The sequence below is a fragment of the Ostrinia nubilalis genome, chromosome 28, assembly GCF_963855985.1.
Source record: "Ostrinia nubilalis chromosome 28, ilOstNubi1.1, whole genome shotgun sequence".
Taxonomy (NCBI): Eukaryota; Metazoa; Arthropoda; class Insecta; order Lepidoptera; family Crambidae; genus Ostrinia; species Ostrinia nubilalis.
In genome coordinates, this window is record NC_087115.1 from 5515854 (window position 1) to 5538946 (window position 23093).

A 23093-nucleotide genomic window follows, 5' to 3' on the forward strand; every position below is an offset into this window, starting at 1 on the left:
CGTCGTGTAGCGTCGTGTCGCGTCGTGTAGCGTCGTGTCGCGTCGTGTAGCGTAGTGTCGCGTCATGTAGCTTAGTGTCGCGTTTTGTCGCGTAGTGTCGCGTCACGTAGCGTCGTATAGCGTAGTGTCGCGTCGTGTAGCGTAGTGTTGCGTCGTGTAGCGTCGTGTCGCGTCATGTCGCGTAGTGTCGCGTTTTGTAGCGTAGTGTCGCGTCGTGTAGCGTCATGTAGCGTAGTGTCGCGTCGTGTAGCGTAGTGTCGCGTCGTGTCGCGTCATGTAGCGTAGTGTCGCGTCATGTAACGCAGTGTAGCGTCTCATCGCGTCGTGTCGCGTCATGTAGCGTCATGTAGCGTCGTGTTGCGTAGTGTCGCGTCGTGTAGTCGCGTCGTGTAGCGTAGTGTCGCGTCATGTAGCGTAGTGTATCGTCGTGTTGCGTAGTGTCGCGTCGTGTAGCGTAGTGTCGCGTAGTGTTACGTCGTGTCGCGTCATGTAGCGTAGTGTCGCGTCAAGCAGCGTAGTGTCGCGTCACTTTGTCGCGACTCATCGCTTTATTAATATTAAGTGTATCGCGTCTTTTCGCGTCGTATAGCGTAGTGTCGCGTCACGTGTATACTGACTGTGCGTGCGTCGCTTCCTAACCTATCCGTCGCTTCATGTCGCGTATTGTATCGTAGTGTCGCGTCATGTCGCGTCTTGTCGCGTTGCGTCGCGTCGCGTGTACACTCACCGGTCGCGTGTCCCGCCGTTTCCCGCGGCTGCGTTTCGGCCAGGGCTTCTTGAGGTGCACGTACGTAATATGCGCCCGCTTCTCGCTGGCGTGCTTGAAGCCCTTCCCGCACATCTCGCATTTGAACGGTTTCAGGCCCGTGTGGATCTGAAAAAAGAAGTAAATAAGAAAGAAGGAACGGCTGAGAAAGTTTTTTCTGGCACTGCCAATTTTTCTCAGGACTAAACTATCCTCTCTCTCTTACTGATCTCTCTCTTACTATCCCCTCTTATTATTATTTTTCTTAGTATACTCTCGCTAACTCTACTATCTTACTATGCTCTCTCTTACTATTCCCTCTTACTGTTCTCTCTTACTCTCCTCTCTCTTACTAACTTACTATCCCCTCTTACTGTTTTCTCTCTTACTTTACTCTATCTTAAGCGCCCCTATCTTACTCTGCTCTCTCTTACTTTTCTATCTTACTCTCCTGTATCTTACTTTTATATCTTACTCTAGTCTCTCTTACTTTAGTCTCTCTTACTATGCTCTCTCTTGCTCTCTTTTACTTTCCCCTATCTCATCTCCCTTAATCTGTCGTATTTTACTACAATCTCTCTTACTCTACTCTCTCTTAACTTAATCTCTCCTCTCTTACTTTCATCTCTTAACGGTTTAAGAACTTTATTTCTCATAAGAATTAACAATAATTCACTTCCTGAGAAACATTTAAATTTAAATTATTTAAACATAATGAGTGTACAACTAATTACAAACAAAATCAAGGTAACTATCAACATTAACCAAAAATAAAAATAATGTGACGGTACACAACAAAAAACTTCGAGCCAAAGCATAACGAGTCGCCACACGCCAGTCAACCACGGATGTAATGCGCACTGAGCGAACTTTGTAAATTGGATGCGGCATATTAAATGGATTGTAAAAATAATATGGTTGTATGCAATAAATGTAATTTTAATTGTGTATAGAGAATTTGACTTAACCTCTCTTACATTCTTCTCTCAGCCGTATTACTCTCCTCTCTTACATTCCTCTCTCAGCCGTATCGCATCGGTACAGTACCGATCACTGACGTATGTAAACGAAACATTGCTTGACTCTGAGACAAACCAAATTACACCATATTGTTGACGACACAGAGTAGACATTTTTTTTAAATGCCTTCGCGAAGAAAACTTTCTGTACGTAGTACATTATTGATCATCATCATAATTTCAGCCCATGACGTCCACTGCTGAACATAGGCCTCCCCCAATGACTTCCACATCGCCCGGTTGGTAGCGGCCTGCATCCAGCGCCTTCCTGCTACATTTACGAGGTCGTCGGTCCACCTTGTGAGTGGACGTCCTACGCTGCGCTTTCCAGTACTGAAGTACATTATTATTCTGTACAAATACTCACAAACATATGCCGCTGCCGGTTGCTATGCGTGCTAAACTGCTTCCCGCAAGCGCCGCACACGTAAGACGGCTTGTGGGCGCTGTGCACGCGCCTGTGCGCGACTAGACGCTGTTTCATCCGGAACGATTTGTCGCAGGAGTCGCATTTGAAAGGGCGTTCCCCGGTGTGCGTCCAACGGTGGTCTTTTAGGAGAGCGTAACTCTGGAATGAAAATAAAACATGCGAAAATGCAAAGAATTCCACAACCTAATCCGACTACATGACTAGTCGCGCTATGAAACCGCTGGTAAGGGGTATCTTTGTTTAACAATAACGTAAGAACTATAATTCATTCTTGTAAGTTGTAATTGATGTAATTGATGTAATTTCATTTCATATTTTTTATTAATAATTCAAAGCAAAAAAGGTTTCTTACATCTGAATAGTCAAAAAATGACAGCTGTCAGAATTCCGCCGAATTAAAAATCGGACTATAGATTAATAAAACATTCGTTTTGTAGAATAGCTTAAATACTAATAATACAATGCAATTAAACATACTTTAACGATCTGGTTTGTCTTGTTATAAAATAACTGAAAAATAATTGAAAACAGTAATGTTTTTTTCTACTTAAATCCATTCTTACTCTCTTAAAATGTATGAAAAGTATGTCTGTTTTCTACTTCTACCAATAGATAATTTTATTAGCTATCGCATGATATAAGAACGAAATTATAGAATCGGGACTATTCCCACCTCTCGTTCCCACCGCCGCAACTCCTGTGTAGCCAGGATCTACAGCTTGACCGCCAATAACCCAACCAGTGGAGATCAAGTTTGTCCCGGGGGAAAGTTAAACTGTCATTGGACCCGCAACGAAATTAATCAGAAGAACATAGGAGTTCGAAGTTAAGGTTCGACTTCCAGTGTAAAGCGGATGAACCTACCTGGAACATTCTCCCGCAAAGTTCGCACATACAAGGCGACTTCATAGACGGGTATTTGGTTCGATTCTTGTCGGGGTGCATCCGTCTGAAGTGGCCGTGGTAAGCGCGCGAGTCTTCAAGCTGGACGCCACACTGGAATAAAAATAGATATCTAAATATATAAAACTCAAGGTGACTGACTGACTGACTGACATAGTGATCTATCAACGCACAGCCCAAACCACTGGACGGATCGGGCTGAAATTTAGCATGCAGGTAGATGTTATGACGTAGGCATCCGCTAAGAAAGGATTTTACGAAACTCCACCCCTAAGGGGGTAAAACGGGATCCACGCGTACGAAGTCGCGGGCGGCCGCTAGTAGTCTATAATTTATAACGAAACGATCTGTGACAAACTAAATTTCATGCGGGTGAAGCCGCGGGCAAAAGCTAGTAAATAATAAATAAACAGTGTATTTCCAGCCTCATATCTGGATCACTGTATGCAAAAATAAGCACTATAACTAAGACAGACGCGAACGTTGGACTACGAATAAGAAAATTAACGATACGGAAAAAACAAACGTTAGCGTGAGCTTAAATGAATCACCGCCATCTAGCGGAAAGCAAGTAAACTAGCAACTCAACGTTTTGATGGATGTACAATGCCACCTAGCGGAGGAAACGAGTGGAACTAAGTTAGTATTTTTTAAGTCTAAAGCCCGGTCTGTGAGCACGTGGAATTTAGTCAACTGACCCCAAGCTACCCATCCTTATCGCTCGCACGTAATTATATTGCTGTAGCAAGTAATCCGTTGCCATGACAATTACAGCTCTAAACCTATCTTTGTTAAACTCAAAATTGTTAAAATTGTTCCTCAAAGGCTCGTGCTCCTGCAGTGGAGATTAAAGGTCATAGCACACTTATCAACCCAGAAAGGAATCAACACCGTCTCGCCTTTCGCGACCGCGAAGCGAAGCGTTTACGTTACGGTGCGGATAAGTGTGCGTTGCTGTATGGAGTTTCATACTAAAAATTGATCCGCTTGAAGATTGATAAGTGTGCTTCGTCCTTAAATGATCAGAGGTGGAATGGTGTAAAGCAATCGCAATCATTTGACGAGTTCATAACGTACGATAAAGTCAGTTAAACAAAGCGACAGAATAATCGTACGTTATGAACTGTCAAATGATAACGATTGCTTTACACAATTGGGATAATGACTGGGTAATGAAATCGAAATTCTATTTAGTCCGTCAGACAGATAATTAGAAAATATTAGACTCATATTTTTTATTTTTTTCCATAATCGAATAATTACAGTATCATATTGAGTGAACGTCACTTTTGAGTAAAAATTCTACTTAAGCGTGACGTATCGCGCCATTTCAACTCGATGTAGCACTGTTATTATTTAATTATGAAGAAAATAAAAAATATGAGTAATATTTTCTAATTATCTGTCTGACGGACAAATACATGAAATTTTGTCATCTAGCCTATTGATCCGTTTCCAGGTTGATAAGTGTGCTTCGTCCTGAAATGACCTGATGATGAAGCACCCTTCGGGAATCGAACGATAAGCCTACTGACCTGCTCGCACGGTATAGGCCCTTCCGCTTTCCGCATCTGACTGGGATAGAGCTTATCTTCGTCCTTCTCTCTCCTATCCTTGGCTCTCCTCTCTCTATCTTTGGTCTCTCTCGATTTTTTCCCGTTCGGTGGCTTGTTTGGTTCTCTTGACCCTATAAATAACAAATACAAAAGTTTGATTAAAGGTCATAGCAGACTTATCAACTCGGGAAGGGATCAACATTGTATCGTCTTTCGTGAGCTGTCATTATCATTCGCGCGCTCTCAACCGCGAGGCGTTTACGTTACGGTGCGGATAAGTGTGCGTTGCAGTATGGAGTTTCATACAAAGAATACTGACCGCCTCGAGTTGATACGGTTACGATCCCTTTCCGTGTTGATAAGTGTGCTACGTCCTTCAGTGTGACGTACAAATTTTTGGACACCCTGAATACCGGAGGAGTTCGAAATATGTGAGTGCAGTGGAGACCATAAAGTTAATATTGGCTCTGTGCACGATTACAGCGCCAACTAGCGTCCACAACTTTGTGGGCTCTGTCACATTGACATTTAGGTCGTATATTTGTGAAAAAATATCGAAATGAAAAAATAACAAATATTTCCGACTAATAAATTGTTGTGATACCACTATTTGGGTGGAAAAAAGGTTTTGAAATCATTTTGGTCATTCAAATCAAATGCGGTAAGTCCGAATAGTGTGTTTAATTTTGATTGTGTCAGGGTTTGTTTACTTCATTTATAGTTGTAGTTTTACAGTAAAACAAAAAGAAAAAGCTACTTTAACGGTTTCATTATATAACAGTAAATATATTTAAATGTTCCTGTATCGCTAGTAATAAATTAAATATCGTTTTCAGATCGAAATGAGCATTGTTTTGAAGACCGGGTTTGTGAGTGTTACAATATCAAATTCCAACCACAAACCGTATTTAAAGGAAAGTCGTTGGTATTGGCTGGACAAGTCCGAGATGTAGAAGAATTAACCTATATATGCCCAGAACTATTTAGGTCCCAGATTTTTATGTAATTTGGTATACAGTGTGAGTCACGTTAAAGTGTACATATGAAAATAGATGAAACTAGACCTGTTTTTATCGACAAAAAAGAGGTCAAAAAATTTTTGAGATTTTTTTTTAATTTTTTATAGATTTTTTTTTCTTTCAATTACTTATTGTAAAGAAAACGTAATAACTTTTAAACTAAGCGGTAGATCCTGATAAAATAAAAACAGTAATAATGCTAAATAATAGGCGATACTAAAAAAATACATAAAATACACAAAAAAGGCCAACAAATAATAAACAATGATACTTTTTGAAAAAAAAACTGCTTAAAAATTCGTGTTTTTTTGGTTATTTGATAAATTTCTCCAAAAAATGCCCCTATAACCGGTGGTTTTTATTACTTTTTATTGTTCTTTATCGTATTATCTTTGTAAAACCAAAAATCGCATGTCTCTATCCCTATCACAACATTTGCTATGATCGTTTGAACAAAGGCCTGCCACAACATTATTCTCCGCTACAGGTAGAGACAATTTTAATTTTAAGTAAAATGCTTATTTTACTTCGAAATCTTTTGTTTTTATTTGAAATCTAACTTGTCTTTATCAAAATTACAAATCTAGAGCCATTTTCAGTTTTGTTGTTAACGAAGCGTTGAATGGCGCGCCCGGAGAGGCTTAGTTCAAACGATCATTGCAAACGTTGTGATAGGGATAGAGACATGCGATTTTTGGTTTTACGAAGGTAATACGATAGAGAATAATACAAAGTAATAAAAACCACTGGTTATAGGGACATTTTTTGGAGAAATTTATCAAATAACCAAAAAAACACGAATTTTTAAGCAGATTTTTTTCAAAAAGTATCATTTTTTATTATTTGTTGGCCTTTTTTGTGCATTTTATGTATTTTTTTAATATTTCCTGTTATTTAGCATTATTACTGTTTTTATTTTATCAGGATATACCGCTTAGTTTAAAAGTTATTAAGTTTTCTTTACAATAAGTAATTGGAAGAAAAAAAATTCTATAAAAAATTAAAAAAAAATCTCAAAAATTTTTTGACCCCTTTTTTGTCGATAAAAATAGGTCTAATTTCATCTATTTTCATATGTACACTTTAACGTGACTCACACTGTATTTACTCTATATAGGCCCCTAATCATGAACCACGATGAGTTTTTGGATTTCAGTACTTGGAACTATTTTTTTTTTCAGCTGGTCGAAAACGACCGCCTGGGCATATATGAGACTAGAATATAGATGTTCGTGGTATAATGTATTTTCAAATAATAGTCGTATTCATCATAGAATTAGTTTACAAATTTGAACAGATTATAGTAAATAGTGTAAAATAATCATATTTGGTTTATTTAGGAACTTGAATAATAATACAGTTAGTACAATTTAGGCTGCAAAACATTTTTCATGGAAATTTATACAGCACTTACTGCATTTTTTCACAGTAATGTTTTTGCATACTGCATAATTTCTACGAATCTTACCGGTGAGGATCAAATGCTCAGCACCATACCGCCTTACACTTAGTGGTATATTAGACGGCACTGGACGTGTTGAAGGTCCAGGCTGAGTTCAAGGAGATCCATATTTTGAAAGCAAATTTCTAGCAATTTACCTTCGAAACTCCAGAGTTAGTATTGACGGTGACATCAATCAACCATGTAAAAATACCATAAACCGTTTTTTTCCTTCTCATCTATAACTCTGCAATAGCGAGATCACTTGAAGAATCTGTAGACACTTAGAGATTCGAAGGTAAATTGCTAGATATTTGCTTCTAACAAATGGATCTCTTCGAACTCAACCTGGACCTTCACCACTCACAATGCCCTCTAATATACCACTAAAAGGCTGTATGTGTGCTGAGCATTTGATCCTCACCGGTCAGATTCGTAGAAATTGTGCAGTATGCAAAAACAAACAAGTGTTTTGCAGCATTTCATGGCTAAATTGTACTAACTGTGTAATTATACAAGTTCCTAAATTAACCAAATATCATTATTTTACACTATTTGCTATAATTTGATGAAATTATAAACTAATTATATAAAAAACACGACTTTTATTTGAAATACTTCATACTAAGAAAACCTACATTTTGGTCTCATATATGCCCATGCGGTCGTTTTCGACCAACAGAACTTTTGTAACAAATAACAAAGCACATATTTATATTTTCACTACACTTCTTACTTATTTACCTTGGAAATATATTCATTTCATTATTTCAATCGCAATAGTCGTTCAAAACAGAATACATAAAAGAATACTTACAGTTTTGTGAGACTGGGTGCACTAATTTCAACAACAAAAAAATCTGTGAAGTTCAATGTCAAATTCGAAAAAAACTGGAGGCGAACGAACTTATTAACTGTTATATTTGAGTAGGAAGTTCTTTCAAGATTATATTTATGGCATTAAAACAGAAAACAAACGTACAGTTTTTTTTTAATTAGCATCGCAAGAGAACATGTACCATTGGGTCGTTTTCGTGCCTCTGGGCATATATGGGTTAAGAACAAAACAAGGGCAGAGTTCAATCATTCACGCTCTCATCATAAGGCAAACATCTGTGCACAACAACTACTGTGACTAATTTTTGTACTACCACGTTGTATAGTCTAGTTATTTCCAAATTGTAAACGGCTATTAAACCAGCCCTATCGAAATACAGTCCACTCTTTTATTTAAGTTCCCAGTAGGACCCTTTTCATGCGATTAATTAATGATATTAAAATGTATTATGTAGAATTGCTTTGCCATTGACAGATACATCTGATGACAGAGCTTACATTATTTCTACTTTTGACCACCATGAGCGCTGCGATAGATTATGTTACCCCCACCTAGTACTTCGCACCCAGCGAATACCCAGCAGAATAGAGCAACAAAGAACTGAGCGAGCGAGATGTCACTAGCAGCAACACTGTGTGATAAAAAGAGATGCGTGATGCCGTCGCCGTCACGTCAAACAGAACCGTTTTTTGCTACTATTTGACAGTTCGTTAGCACTTATTGGCACGCTGAAAATATGAGTTCTGAGATTTTTTCATATTTTACGTGAGTGAAATGGTGAATGTTTATGAGAAATAGTGCTTCATAAACGTGGTGACCGGTTCAGTGATTGATTTATTGTACAAGACGGTGAATTAATCATCCAAAATCGGTTTTGTTTGACAGCTCGTGGTTGTTGCTTTATTCCGAAGGAATATTAACTTTATGGAATTGTGTAAAGCAATCGTAATCATTTGACAATTCATGTGACTGAGTTTCTTGCGCTGCTTCTTCTCAGCACTGGCCCATTTATTGTCCTGAAGCAGTGGTAGGGTTATTACTGGGACGGGTAAAAGTGCTTTTTTTAAGCCTATTTACAGAAATAAATGAGTTTTAATGAGTTTTTCATAACTTACCATAAAGTCAGTTACACAAAGCATTTGACAGAATAATCGTACATTATGAACTGTCAAATGATAACGATAACGATTGCTTTACACAATTCCACCTCTGATGATGATAGACTCACCCTTATCGACAGGGTTGTGCCTCGCTGACACGCTGATGTGTCGCTTGCACGCGTCTGTGTCCACGAAGCGAATGTTGCACGGAGACTAAACTGATTATGATAGACTCACCCTTATCGACAGGGTTGTGCCTCGCTGACACACTGATGTGTCGCTTGTACGCGTCTGTGTCCACGAAGCAGATGTTGCACGGAGACTAAACTGATTATGATAGACTCACCCTTATCGACAGGGTTGTGCCTCGCTGACACACTGATGTGTCGCTTGTACGCGTCTGTGTCCACGAAGCAGATGTTGCACGGAGACTAAACTAATTATGATAGACTCACCCTTATCGACAGGGTTGTGCCTCGCTGACACGCTGATGTGTCGCTTGTACGCGTCTGTGTCCACGAAGCAGATGTTGCACGGAGACTAAACTGATTATGATAGACTCACCCTTATCGACAGGGTTGTGCCTCGCTGACACACTGATGTGTCGCTTGTACGCGTCTGTGTCCACGAAGCAGATGTTGCACGGAGACTAAACTGATTATGATAGACTCACCCTTATCGACAGGGTTGTGCCTCGCTGACACGCTGATGTGTCGCTTGTACGCGTCTGTGTCCACGAAGCGAATGTTGCACGGGGACTAATGCCCGTTTTCACCATCAATCCCTAATTTATGAAACGACCCTATGAAAACAAAATGCCTGTTATGTGTTACCATAGGGGTCACTTAAAAATTAGGGATTGATGGTGAAAACGGGCATAAATGACCTGATGGTGTTATACCAGTGGTTCCCAAACTTATTTAGTCTACTGCCCACTTTGAGAATAAATTATTTTTAGCGCCCCCCATTTTTGTAGTCAAGAGTCGAGCTCAGTCGATGTCTAAGAGTACTCCTAGTAAATGACGCCTCCCAAGCCTCTACACAACGTCCCGATTATTTTTCTGGGTCTCTTACGCCCCCCTTTAAGCCTGCAGCGCCCACAAGGGGGCGTTATTGCCCACTTTGGGAAAGACTGTGTTAGACTCACCCTTATCAACAGGGTTGTGCCTCGCTGACACGCTGATGTGTCGCTTGTACGCGTCTGTGTCCACGAAGCGAATGTTGCACAGATCGCACGTCGGGCCATCTTCTGGTATCTGAAATAAATTATAAAAGACCAGTCTTTGTGGAAATCCTTGACCTTTGTCCAGCAGTGGACGTCATTCGGCTTTTACTAATTTTCTTAATTACACTAATATCATAAAAAGGAATGATTTTATTGTTTGTTTGAACTAGCGACCGCCCCTGCTTTGCACAGGTAATTAAAAACCTTCCTTTTGATTCACTCGATCTATTTAAAAAAAACCGCATCAAAATCCGTTACGTAGTTTTAAAGATCTACATACATAGGGACAGACAGGAAGGCGACTTTGTTTTATACTTTGTAATGATAGTGATATCGCACGTGCTTAGTATCTCCTATTCAAGATAATTATGTATAAAAACTCAGAAAACAGTTGAGAAAGTAAAAGAAATTAAAAAAAAAACAAACATACAGAAAGGGTGAAAATATCACGAAAAATAATAAAATAAACGAAATTAAAAAACTAACATGTGCATTTTCTTGCTGATGCTTCAGTATCTTGAGCACTCATTTTTTTTTCTCGCTGACGAAAAAGGAAAGTAAGGGGAAGAAAATAAAAAAAAACATGCAGCAAACTTTTTTTTAAATAATTAATTAAAAATAATTAAAAATTGAAAAAAAAAGAAAATAAAACCAAAAATATAGGGAAAAAAACAAAAAAGTTAAAAAGAAGTAGGAAAACACAAAAAAAACGAAAATAAACAAAAACTAACCTGCGTATTCTCCTGCCGATGCTTCAGTTTCTTGTGCAGCGCTATCCCTTTTTCGCTTACGAATGAATACCCGCATAGTTGGCAGACGAAGTCGGATGGATGCTTTATGCGAATGTGGCCCATGTAGGTTGTGAACTTGCTGCGATATGAGAAAAATTAAAAGTTAATAAATATTTTAACCGCGATAGTTATAAGATGTATGAAATTCAGTTTTGACGGGCACATAAAAAAATAATTTAAAAAATTAATGCCCGTTTTCACCATCAACCCCTATTTTTTAAGTGTCCCCTATGTAAACAAAATTCCTGTTGTTTGTTACCATAGGGATCACTTAAAAATTAGGAATTGACGGTGAAATAAGCCCCCCATTCCAAGAGGAGAGGGGTGGGCCCACATATGGGGGCATTTTTGTCGATAAAATTGACATAATAACATCGCCTTAAACTATCGCTAGCCCTATCCCAAACACACTGTATGTATACTGTATATTTATAAAAGCGAAAGGTGATTGACTGACTCACTCATCACGAAATCTCAGAAACTAAAGTGCTAGGAGTCTCAAATCTTGCATGGGGAACCCCCATTAAAATTTAAAACGTAGGTGCTCACTAAGACGGGATTTTGCAAAATATAGGGGTATTTATATTAGGAGACCGCTAGTATAAGAATAGAAGAAGTTCAGAAATTGGTCTTCCTAATATAAATAAACTAGCGGCTGCCCGCGACTTCGTACGCGTGGATCCCGTTTTACCCCCTTAGGGGTGGAGTTTCGTAAAATCCTTTCTTAGCGGATGACTACGTCATAACATCTACCTGCATGCCGAATTTTAGCCCGATCCGTCCAGTGGTTTGGGCTGTGCGTTGATAGATCATTCACTCAGTCAGTCAGTCAGTCAGTCAGTCAGTCAGTCAGTCAGTCAGTCAGTCAGTCAGTCAGTCAGTCAGTCAGTCAGTCAGTCAGTCAGTCAGTCAGTCAGTCAGTCAGTCAGTCAGTCAGTCAGTCAGTCAGTCAGTCAGTCAGTCACCTTTGAGTTATACATTATATTTAGATAAATAAGTAATCCATACTCACAGGAACTCGTCCGGGCAGTGTGGGCAGGCGTATTTAGTTCCCTTGTGCCACCGCTCGTGCAACCGAGCGGATTGTCTGTGCGCGGTCACGTAAGGACACTGCTTGCAGCTGAATCTGAAAGGAATAGAAGGGTTTCAAACTTTCGCGTTCCATTTCAATTAAAATAGTAAGACACGGGTCTTAACGCGACGTTTATTAATGAGTTACATTATGTACTCACGGCTTGACGTTTCGGCTGCGATGCTGCAGTGTCTTACTATTTTAATAGATTAAGGGTGTATTCGACCAAAGATCATCACAAGATCCAAATAATGGCTTACGATTACGACATCCATCACATACTTAGTAGTTATTTCACTTCTTCTTAGGTGTGAGGCATGGTTGTTTATACTCAAAAACGTTATAACTTCTGTGATCAAATGAAATAAAGCAACAAAAACCCAACGCCATAACAACAACAGTATCCTCATAGTATAAACATTTTACTAATATCAGTCCAATGTAAGCGCGCCGTTTTTATAGGTACAACTACATTTTAAATAATAATAAAAGCAAATTAAAATAATTTAATCATAAAGTTTTGAGATACTACCACAGAATAATAATAAGTACTACGTACAGAAGTTTTTCTTCGCGAAGGTATTCAAAAAAATGTATGCTCAATGTCATCAACAATATGGTGTAATTTAGCTTGTCTTAAGAGTCGAGCACCGTTTTGTTGACATACGTCAGTGATCGGTACTGTCTTGATGCCATAGGGCTGACTGCTACAAGAAGCTACTGTGTCGCCATCTAGCGCACCACACTTGCATTCACTGCTCTTCGCGGCAACGCGCAGCTACATGCGGCCGCCAGTTATATAGTGTAAGAGCTAGCACCTAAATATTTTATAACACACATAACTGTGACAATTTATTTCACGTGGGCGAAGCCAAAAAGCTAGTAAGAAATAAAAATTCAATTCAGTAGGTATTTCAAACCAAATTTTTGGTAGGTTTCATCCTGAATATATAAGGTGTTACTTATCAACTTTTACAGAAGTATTCAAATGATAAATAATACAAAAATATGTACCTAAAATTGAGCCTTGACCAAGGCGTGCACTTGCATTTATAAAAATGGTGATAACAAGAATAAAACTTGACTAATCTTAGAGAAATATATGAAACTATGTTTAGAAATAAATAATTATTATGATAATATCACCAGATTTTTTCATTTCACACAAAATTTTAGTATTATCTTGAATGAAACAAAACCATACTTTTTGGTTTAGAGTTCTCTCAAGTTTCAGCAATTGTTTTTGAACTCATAAAGTATTGATTTGAAATGAAACTATGCAAAAATTGTTGAAAATATTCATTACGAGACCTATTTACAAATATTTGCACTAAATAATACTTGATAACAATAAAATTTGTCATGCAACATACGAAAGTCGCTAGAACCAATCCACCATGTTTAGGACATAATTTCACCATTACCATCGTACAAAGGAAGTAATAAATAACGACAACGCAAAGAAATATTGTTTCTTTCTTATCGCTACACCCACTTGTGTTATTACAAAGCAAAAAAGCACTTGAAATCACGAAACAAAATATGCAAATATGCAAGCACAAACGTCACCGAACTCGCGGGAAAGACTTGAACTGTCAGCACTTCATTTCTCAATATTTGTTTTTGAACCAATGAAAGTTTATGATGTCAAATTGAGGAGCAGTTTTTTGTCTCCTTTTTTCTCGTAATCACTTCGTATAAATAAGAAAGGAATAGAGAACTAGAAATGAATTTTTAAATCGGTAGCATTCTCGCGCACATATGCGCGCGCCCCGAGCCAACGGATAGTAGCATTGTCGCGCGCACATTTGCGCGTTTCCCGAGCGAGAAGGCTAAGCATTCTAAGTTACTGTAGGTTAGAATTTTTATTTTTGAAAATATATTATCAAGGTTCACTTTTAAAGCAACATAGCTCATTCGACAGATTTAAAAATGTGTACATTGACCGAGAACCCTTCCACATTCATTATTAAAAAAAATACGCTGAAAAGCTTTCAAACATAAAATTAAAAAATCTACTATACCTAAGTAGCATCGCATACGAAATGAAAACATAGAACGTTTTTGTGCACTTTTTAAAATGAGTTAACCAAGTATATGGCTATTAGACTTGCACACGTCCGTCAGTTTTTTGTAGGATTAATATAATTAAGTAACATTTATTTTTTGCATTCGGCTCTTGGTCTAACCCAAACGAAACACGAACAACTAATGAACTAACAATGAACAAAGTTGATAAATTAGTAATATGTAAATAATGAATTTGTTTTACGAGCTGTCCCGGCGTACTTCGTACCGCAAATTAATATAAAGTTGTTTAAGTGATTTATAAAATCGCAATATTAATTTTTGAAAGTAGGGTCATTGTGCTGGTTTTCTATCTAACTTCGGTTTTCGTCCATTTCACTGAGCTGCCATAAACACATGCGTAAAATTTGAATACAAAGTATTGTATTCACAGAAGGCAGTAGCCATCCCGCGCTAGTTTTGTTGCAATCTATAATGCCTAAGCAACAGTTCTACCTAAATGAAAATGTAATTTAAAAAGTAGTGAGTTCCAAAAAATTACGTAAATGCGCGGCCATACACCGGTCACCGGTACATTGCAGAAATCATCGCGCTAGAAAAAAAACGTGCTGACAGGAAAAGTTTTTGGCACGTATGTCTAATTGATAGCATTATAAACACAATTTTAAGTGTTTATTAAACTTCTTCATACAAAATTAAATCTTAGATGACTAAGGGTCATTTTTTTAAAGCATAGCTCAGGTCATATAGCAGGCAAATCAACTCGGAAAGGGATCAACAACGTATCGCCTTTTGTGACATGGAGGTAATAGTGGAGAGGAAATATAGATCTATACAAAAATTCGACAAATTAATGACAAACAGCTGTTTATCTCTTTCTAACTTACCCCTGGTGATGTATAAAAAAAAGAAATAGATAATGTTTGGTCAGTACTCATTCTGGCAACATTTTCATGTGACGTCACTAACTACCTGACTTGTGCCGAGTAGGTACCTACATACAAGATTTAAGAAAACAACATATTTATAGGCAATCAGCTGACAACTACACGCACACACACACACACAAATACCTGTCAGCTGATTGCCTATATTGCGGCCATGTTGTTTTCTTAAATCGTGTATGTATTTATAATGCGTGTAAGTGTGTGCGTAATGTACCGAGTACGTTTATTTTAAAGTTACGCCAAGTCCATGAGACATTGATATACGTCAGTGTTTTGCGAGCTGTCATTGCCCTTCGCGCGCTGTCATCGGCGAGGCAAGGCGTTTACGTTACGGTGCGGATTGTGTGTGCGTTGCAGTATGGACTTTAGTTGACTGCCTTTATGAGCACTCGAACGACATAAAATAATAATTATGATACATTTATGTAAGGGTATTTTAAGATCACAAAGTTGGCAACTCCGATAGTTGGACGAAAACCAGCGCAAAGACCCTATCCTGTTTGACACCTATAATAATTGACAATAGCTGGCTCGGCGAACTTCGGCAAACTAATGTGTGACGTGAAGTGCCAAATCGCGGAAAATGTCGGAAGAAATACATGAATTTGCATGAATTATCATGAATAATAATAACCACTTATTTACCTCTCAGTGTCTTCAGGCAACTTAAAAAAAGTACATTGTGTGTTTTTATTATTATTTAGGCAGTTAAATACTGCACAGTATTTTTTACACAGTATTTTTTTATTTTTTTCCATAATACAAGAGTACGCGTGCGTGTGTCAATGCTCGCTCGTATCTCGTATGTGACGCCTTGTCGAATCGCCTCCTGTAGGTGGGCTATCGTGCGTGTTTTGTTTTCGATGTGAACTCGCGGAGATGAACAGGCCTGATACTACCCAAAATAATAAAAGTCACAAATTATCAGAAAGTTTAGTCAAAACCTCTATGATTTATTAAGGTTTGAAATTCAAATTGCAGTCAAATGACTGCTCCCGTCTTTCTAGTGTTAATGCCCGTTTTCACCATCACTCCCCAATTTTTAAGTGACCCCTATGAAAGAAAATTCCTGTTAAGTGTTAACATAGGGGTCACTTAAAAATTAGGGATTGATGGTGAAAACGGGCATTATAACCATAAAAGTTGGCTCAAGCGTCGCTTTAAGAGACTCTGGATCCTTCTAAAGACACATTTTTGTGGTAAAAACCTTTCCTTTAATGAAATTCAGTTTAGAACTAGGCTTTCAAGGTACCAATATTAGTGGGAAGTGGCGATGCATAGTATATGCAAGCATTGCATACGTTTGAAAGTGTCACGGAAGGTGCGATTTATTTGACGCCGAGTGTATTTATAATATTTATCTTACCTCTGTGTGTGATGTGCAGTGATGTGTTTTCTGAGAGCGTGTGGATGTCTGAAATGGGTCTTACATACATCGCACCGGTGTACGCCGCATTCCTGTAAATTGATAAATAACAATAAATCAAGCGAGAAATTACAAGTAAGGGAGTTGCACCACCTAACTTTAACCGTAACTAAAGCGATAACCGGTGTTTTTTGTATGGAGTTTGACTAACTTTTAACATTTGTCAAAGAAGTAAGATGGTACAAACCAGCCTAAATATTGCTAGTGGAGATTTACTAATTTGCCCGGTTGGTAGCGGCCTGCATCGCCTTGCAGCGCCTTCCTGCTACCTTTAAGAGGTCGTCGGTCCACCTTTGTGGACGTCCTACGCTGTTTTCCGGCATGTTACCAACCGGGCAGTATGGAAATCATTGAGAGAGGCCTATGTTCAGCAGTGGACGTCCTGTGGCTGAAATGATGATGATGATTTACATATTTTTCATTATATGATTTTTGTGACTTCTTATTAGAAGTGAAACTCGCTTCTACTTTCAAATTGATCATCACTTTTCATCAGGTGAGATGCTAAGAGCTTCGCCGTTATAGTTAACTAGCTGACACGGCGAACTTCGTACCGCCTATGTTCATCAAAAATAATGTAGGATTCTAATGGTCAAAGAATTTTTAAAATCGGTCCAGTAGTTTTGAAGCCCATATTATACAAACAATCTTTCCTCTTTATAACATACAGAAAAAAAAACAATTTAAGGACGAAGAACACTTATGAACCCGGAAACGGATCGTAACCGTATCAACTCGATGACAGTATTCTTTGTATGAAACTCCATACTGGAACGAACACTTACCCGCACCGTAACGTAAGCGCCTCGCCTCGGCGAAAGGCGATCCCTTTCCGGGTTGATAAGATAAGTGTGCTATGACTTTTATACTTACATCCGTATGCCTCAGCATATGAGAATTATACGCATCCTCGTCTAAAAAACCTTTGTAACATTCCATACACTTAAACACAGCATTCTTAAAGTTCGAACTCTCTTGCCTTTTCTCAATTTCAGCCACTTGCTCTTCATACGTCAAATCTATTATTGTAAACAGCGTTTCGTTCAAATCGTCACTCAAAAACGGTTTTCTTCGCCTATCAATTTTCGGTTCTTTATTTTTTTGCGGTTTTTTCTTGAGTTTTTTTTGTTCTTTCTTCTTCTTTACTTCTTGGAGCGTGCTTTCGTCACTAGAATAATCTTTTTCTGACGCTACATAGTCGTCTAATATCTGTTCTAGTTTTAGGTCGTCATCGCCTTTACGTTCTGTGTCTATGACGAGTGATAGTTCTTCTAATTCGTCATCTTTTGTGTCGTTTTCTTCGACGTTTGGCTCGTAGTACTTTCTGTCGAATTCTATGGTTATTTGGTTTTCGGTGACAACCACTGGGTGCTGGAAAATAAATTAAAAATCTTTAAAACTCATTTATTTTTGCAAGTAGGCTTTTAAAAAGCACTTTTACACGTCCCAGTATTAACCCTACCACTGCTTCGGGACAATAAATGGGCCAGTGCTGAGAAGCAGCGCAAGAAACTCAGTCACTATTGTCAGCCTCCTTTTCAATGGTTTACAGTCTTTAAAATATAAATAAATACGAGCTCAACCACTTCTGCGGTCTAGTGGTAGGTCCCGGGTTCGATTCCCAGTGAGGGCAGATTTTTCTGTTTGGTTTGGTTGGTGGTAGGGCTTGTTCTAAGTCCGCCTGGCTAGCTACCACCATCTTACCTAAGTCTGTCGCCATAACAACAATGTTAACAGCATTGTTGTGTTCCGGCAGTTAGAGGTAAGATAGCCAGTTCCTCCGTGGTTGAGGATTCCGGGTGAAGCTCGCTTCCACCTTCGGCCTGATCGTCACTTACCATCAGGTGAGATACAGGCCAAGAGCTTCCTCGTTGTGGATAAAAAAAAAGCTAGGCAGTTAAACATTTTCAAATCAAAAGTATTTAAAGATACTCACTTCAGTATGGTTCGCTACATGGCTGTAATAATCAAACTCTTCTTTAAAACTCTGCGCGCAAACCAAGCATTTCAGCTCATCACCTTTACGTTTATCATCATCACCCGCCTTCATTTTCTCAGATTCTTCCATCTCTTTCTTTCTCTTACTAACTTCTAGAGGCAGAGAATCATCTGAGGAATACCCATCGGCGGATTCGTTCATATCTGTCTCCATTCTTGCGTCAAACTCTTCCAAAAACACTTCATTGCTGAATGTATTGTCGAAGTTTATTTCTTTAGTTCTATCGTCTTCAAGGAATAAATCGTAGTGGTTGGATTCGAATTGTTTTGGAGCTAGATTCGGTGTGAGCAAGTTTTTTTCGCGGTTAATCGCTTTTATGTTTTCGTATGTGAGCTGGAATTGAAAAAAAGTTATATATTTCAATTTTATTAACCCACCTTCATAAAAGTATGAGTTTTATACAGGATGAAATTGAAATCGTTGGAATTATTATCCACGCGTACGACGTCGTGGGCGGCCGCTAGTTCCCTAAATATGAGACAAATTCAATGAGTTAACTATTGAGATATAATAAATGATGCTAACGATTTCAATTTCACCCTGTATGTTCTTAATGAAATTCAGAAAATAATATCAGTTTTCTATGATTCGTAACCATAAAATGCTAAAATGACGCTTGCTTAAGTGAAGCAGCATCGAACGCACAGTGTTGAATTGTTGAAACTATGTGATTGGTTCATGTGTGACACATCGCCACTCAAATATTGTCTATGAATAGCTTTTTGAGACCCTGTACAATCCTGTTTTGCGCACAGGGTGACACACGAACCAATCACAGAGCTCTATTCGCTGTGCGTTCGATTTGCTGCTTCACTTAAGCAAGCATCGTTTGTGCATACGGGCGTAAGAATTGTGCTGATTATTGTTTGTTCGTTTCAGATAAATGACGACCACTGCTGGACAAAGACCTCCCCCAATGTTTTCCACAATGAACGGTCCTGCGCCGCCCGCATCCAGGTTCTTCCTACGACCTTTACCAGGTCGTCGGTCCACCTAGTAGGAGGCCTGCCCACGCTACGTCTTCCAGCCCGTGTTCGCCACTCGAGAATTTTTCTGTCCCAACGGCCATCGTCTCTACGAGCTATGTGTTTATGATTATTTACATTATTTACTCACGTCCTGTTTCCTCATAATCTCCATCATGAGACACTCAGCCTTCAGACTCTGTGCTCTGAGTCGCGCACAGTTGACGAGCCGTCGGAAACAAATATAGCACAGTTTTTGAGGAAACTTGTCTTCTTTGTTGACCTGTGGAGAAGGACGATTATTCTGTGCGTGGAACAGAAATACAGGGTGTTGATTTCAATCCTCGCCGTATTTATTTAGGTCAGTGGTTCTTAACCGGTGGTCCGCGGACCACTGGTGGTCCCTGGAGGCATTCCAAGTGGTCCACGAAGTGCACTTGCACATCGAGGTCAAAACCAATTTTAACTGGTTTTTGCAGTCAAACTGGTTTTGACCGATTGAGGTGGTCCCTGACAAGACAGAAATTTGGTAAAATGGTCCCTCATGACTTAAAGGTTAAGAACCCCTGATTTAGGTGATCTATTTATAAACGCATTATCCACCAAAAAAAAATTAGAAAATAAAGTGGAATTTTAGCGAATATTTTCCATGCGACATCAACTATACTGTGGCTCGCAATACTGCAATACATTTACACTGCGGCACCATCGAGCTACGCGGATCGCTCGCTTATCGTATAGCCTACTGAAGGCACGTAAAGTAGGTAGTGTAAATAGGTATTTTTCTTTGACTAGGTAACTAAAGTTAAAGTTCGTTTTAAATTTTTTCGAAGTAAATTTTTTTACGGATTCGTGATCAGATTAAGCTACTTAATCAGCTCCCTAAATAGGGCGAGGATTCAAATCAACATCATGTATAATAAACCCCATAATGGGAAGGATTGATCAGAAAGAAAGACTACAGAAACACACTTAGAAACGGATCGTAACCGTATCAACTCGAGGCGGTCAGTATTCTTTGTGTGAAACTCTATACTGGAACGCACACTTATCCGCACCGTAACGTAAACGCCTCGCCTCGCGATCGACAGCGCGCGAAAGGCGATACGGTGTTGATCCCTTTCCGAGTTTGTAAGTCTGCTATGAGCTTAAACTTTTAAACTTAAGACTTACCTCAGATCCGGTCAAATTTTCAAACGATTGCTCCAACTTGAATTTTCTTATGGAAAACATCTTGCAATCCACCGCTAAGCATATTCTGCACACCTGTAAAGAAAAAACGGTAAGAAATTAATTTCCAAAAATATTCTATAATAATTTGGTTTGAGCAGAGAAGAATAACACCACCACTGTACGTAAGAGACGCCCGAATTCACAAATATTGCTATGAGGTCTCACAGTGCGCGCGGACGCACAGGGTGACACACGAACCAATCACAGAGCTCTATTCAACGCTGTGCGTTCTATTTGCTGGTTTACTTAAGCAAGCATCGTTTGTAAGGCAAAAATAAGCGAACATTAGGACTGCCGAACGAAGAGTGGTTCTTTATTGTATTTGCTCAACAGTACCTCTAGCACGAAAAACTTTCGACTTCGAATCGTTTGCGTATCCGAATCGCCATCAAAAGATTTAGTACGAAAACTAAAACAGCGCCCAGAAATGGTTGCACGAAACTTATTTTGACAATCAAAATAGTCACGTAATCGTTTAACTCGAAGGTTGAGAATCGAATTTTGTCGAATACGCAAACGATTCAAAGACGAAAGTTGTTTATGCTAAAGCCTGGTCCGTGAGCACGTAGAATCCCGTCCAATGATTGTCGCGCTCGCACACTCACTGCGGGCGCGCGTCGCACAGTCGCAACAGCAATATAATTACGCGCGAGCGATAAGGATGGGTAGCTTGGGGTCATTGGACGGGATTCTACGTGCTCACGGACCAGGCTTTAGAGGGGTTCGCGCCACTATCAAATAAGGTCTTGTCAGCGCCAGTGTCGCCAACTACTAGCAAAATGCAAATTAATGGTGACCCCCCTATACTAATATTTATAAATGCGAAAGTAACTCTGTCTGTCTTGGTTTCACTCTTAAACCACTGAACCGATTTTGTTGAAATTTGGCATAGAGATAGTTTGAGTCCCAAGAAAGGACATAGGATAGTTTTTATCCTGGTTTTTGAAACAGGGACGCGCGCGATAAAGTTTTTCTGTGACAGACAAAATTCCACGCGGGCGAAGCCGCGGGCGGAAAGTTAGTAAAAAATAATGAAAATATCCTACCTGTAAAGCATCCGGATCATCGTCCTCGCTATCAGGGTCCTGTAAAATGGCATTACACATAAAGTGCTTAATCTCAACATTCAAACATTAAGGCTGGGTTGCACCATCTTATTTTTACTTTAACAAACGTCAAATATCTGTCAAACTTCATACAAAAAACACCAGTTAACGTCAAAGTTACGTGGTGCAACTCAGCCTAAGAATAGAAGACCTTTTAGGACTACACACATTTTAAATTGTAGACATTTCGATAGCAAAAAATAGGAATGCAAACATAATGAGTACGTAGACTTCTTGAGAATTGTACATTTTAGGAAAACAGATATTTCAGGCCTGATGAAAAACTAACATTGTACAAAAACTGATGAGACAATTTTAATTGACATTTTTGAGAAGCTGACATAATGCAAAAGACGTGCTATTTATTTATAAAGGTAAACCAACAGCAATACACATTTAGGACATTCACAGTATTACATTTACATATTATATGTATATGTTAATATAAATATTTGTATCGAACTAATAAACGATCATAGCAAACCTGTATAACAATAGGCAGAGCTCCGAACCGCACCTTCCTCATGCCGTTCTTAGTCTCGTACAAGTCTTCGGGCAGGAAGTGTTCCGAACACAACGAGCTCCTCTTCTGTGGCTTCCACGAGTCTTTCCCGATGGCCTCGACCCATTTCGTTTTGAGGGACGGCACACTCGGGAATCTGATACAGATAGTAACTCAAATCAAAAATGTTTATTCAATTTTGACCAGTATTTTGGGACTTGAACGTCAAAAATAATAAAAAAGGTAGCCCTTAACTCTTTATAGGATGTTATTGAATGTATTGCCAGTATAAACATGTAAAGGCTTCTTAACATTAGACGATTTGTAAGAACTAATTGATTTAGTTTTAAAGTTTAAACTCAATTTTTACTATTTTTTAAGTTATAGACTAAGCCACATAGTTTTTGCGGTGTTTTCATCTACTTTAGCCTTGAATTACGTACAAAAAATCTTCAGGAATCCTATAAATATGGATATAATCCGTCATGTATTTGAGCAAAAATAAATCAATTTTATGAGTTACTCACACATGAAATGTGATCCCTTTCGACTTAGAAATGACTCTGGAGTCATTCTTACAACCGGGCGCACAACACCGCATTTTAAAACACAGTAAATACCAGAATTATTCCATATAAACATTACACAGATGTACAGGCACAGTGCAAGTATAGTTTTACAACGCTTGTCGAGGTATCACAGTTGCTACTCTTGATAATTATCAATATATGATTTCAGATAAATATAT

The 23093-nt window shown here is 38.8% G+C and overlaps 2 protein-coding genes across 2 annotated transcripts; both read right to left on the reverse strand.

Moving 5' to 3' along the window:
* Positions 1-634: 634 nt before the first annotated feature.
* LOC135085221 (zinc finger protein 235-like) lies at positions 635-9281 on the reverse strand. The gene is made up of 5 exons (XM_063979976.1): positions 9180-9281; positions 4633-4784; positions 3059-3190; positions 2132-2332; positions 635-874 (listed from the first exon to the last, which is right to left on the reverse strand). The coding sequence occupies exons 2-5, from the start codon at positions 4666-4668 to the stop codon at positions 635-637; spliced, it is 609 nt and encodes a 202-aa protein (XP_063836046.1). The 5' UTR covers positions 4669-4784; positions 9180-9281.
* Positions 9282-10133: 852 nt separating this feature from the next.
* Positions 10134-21843, reverse strand: LOC135085222 (zinc finger protein 2-like). The gene is made up of 9 exons (XM_063979977.1): positions 21784-21843; positions 20678-20770; positions 19656-19787; positions 18477-18872; positions 17414-17911; positions 16481-16572; positions 12080-12193; positions 11008-11146; positions 10134-10307 (listed from the first exon to the last, which is right to left on the reverse strand). The coding sequence occupies exons 1-9, from the start codon at positions 21841-21843 to the stop codon at positions 10134-10136; spliced, it is 1698 nt and encodes a 565-aa protein (XP_063836047.1).
* Positions 21844-23093: the final 1250 nt, after the last annotated feature.

What these genes read in the sequence shown, in the direction of transcription:
- LOC135085221 (XM_063979976.1), bottom strand. Translation starts at nt 4,668, where the DNA reads ATGCGGAAAGCGGAAGGGCCTATACCGTGCGAGCAG. An exon ending in GGCCTATACCGTGCGAGCAG is followed by an intron (nt 3,191 to 4,632) that starts GTCAGTAGGCTT and finishes TTTTTATTCCAG; the next exon opens with TGTGGCGTCCAGCTTGAAGA. An exon ending in TTTGCGGGAGAATGTTCCAG is followed by an intron (nt 2,333 to 3,058) that starts GTAGGTTCATCC and finishes TTTTCATTCCAG; the next exon opens with AGTTACGCTCTCCTAAAAGA.
- LOC135085222 (XM_063979977.1), bottom strand. Translation starts at nt 21,843, where the DNA reads ATGTGTAATGCCATTTTACAGGACCCTGATAGCGAGGACGATGATCCG. An exon ending in ATGATCCGGATGCTTTACAG is followed by an intron (nt 20,771 to 21,783) that starts GTAGGATATTTT and finishes TTTTCTTTACAG; the next exon opens with GTGTGCAGAATATGCTTAGC. An exon ending in CACTGCCCGGACGAGTTCCT is followed by an intron (nt 11,147 to 12,079) that starts GTGAGTATGGAT and finishes CTCATATCGCAG; the next exon opens with CAAGTTCACAACCTACATGG.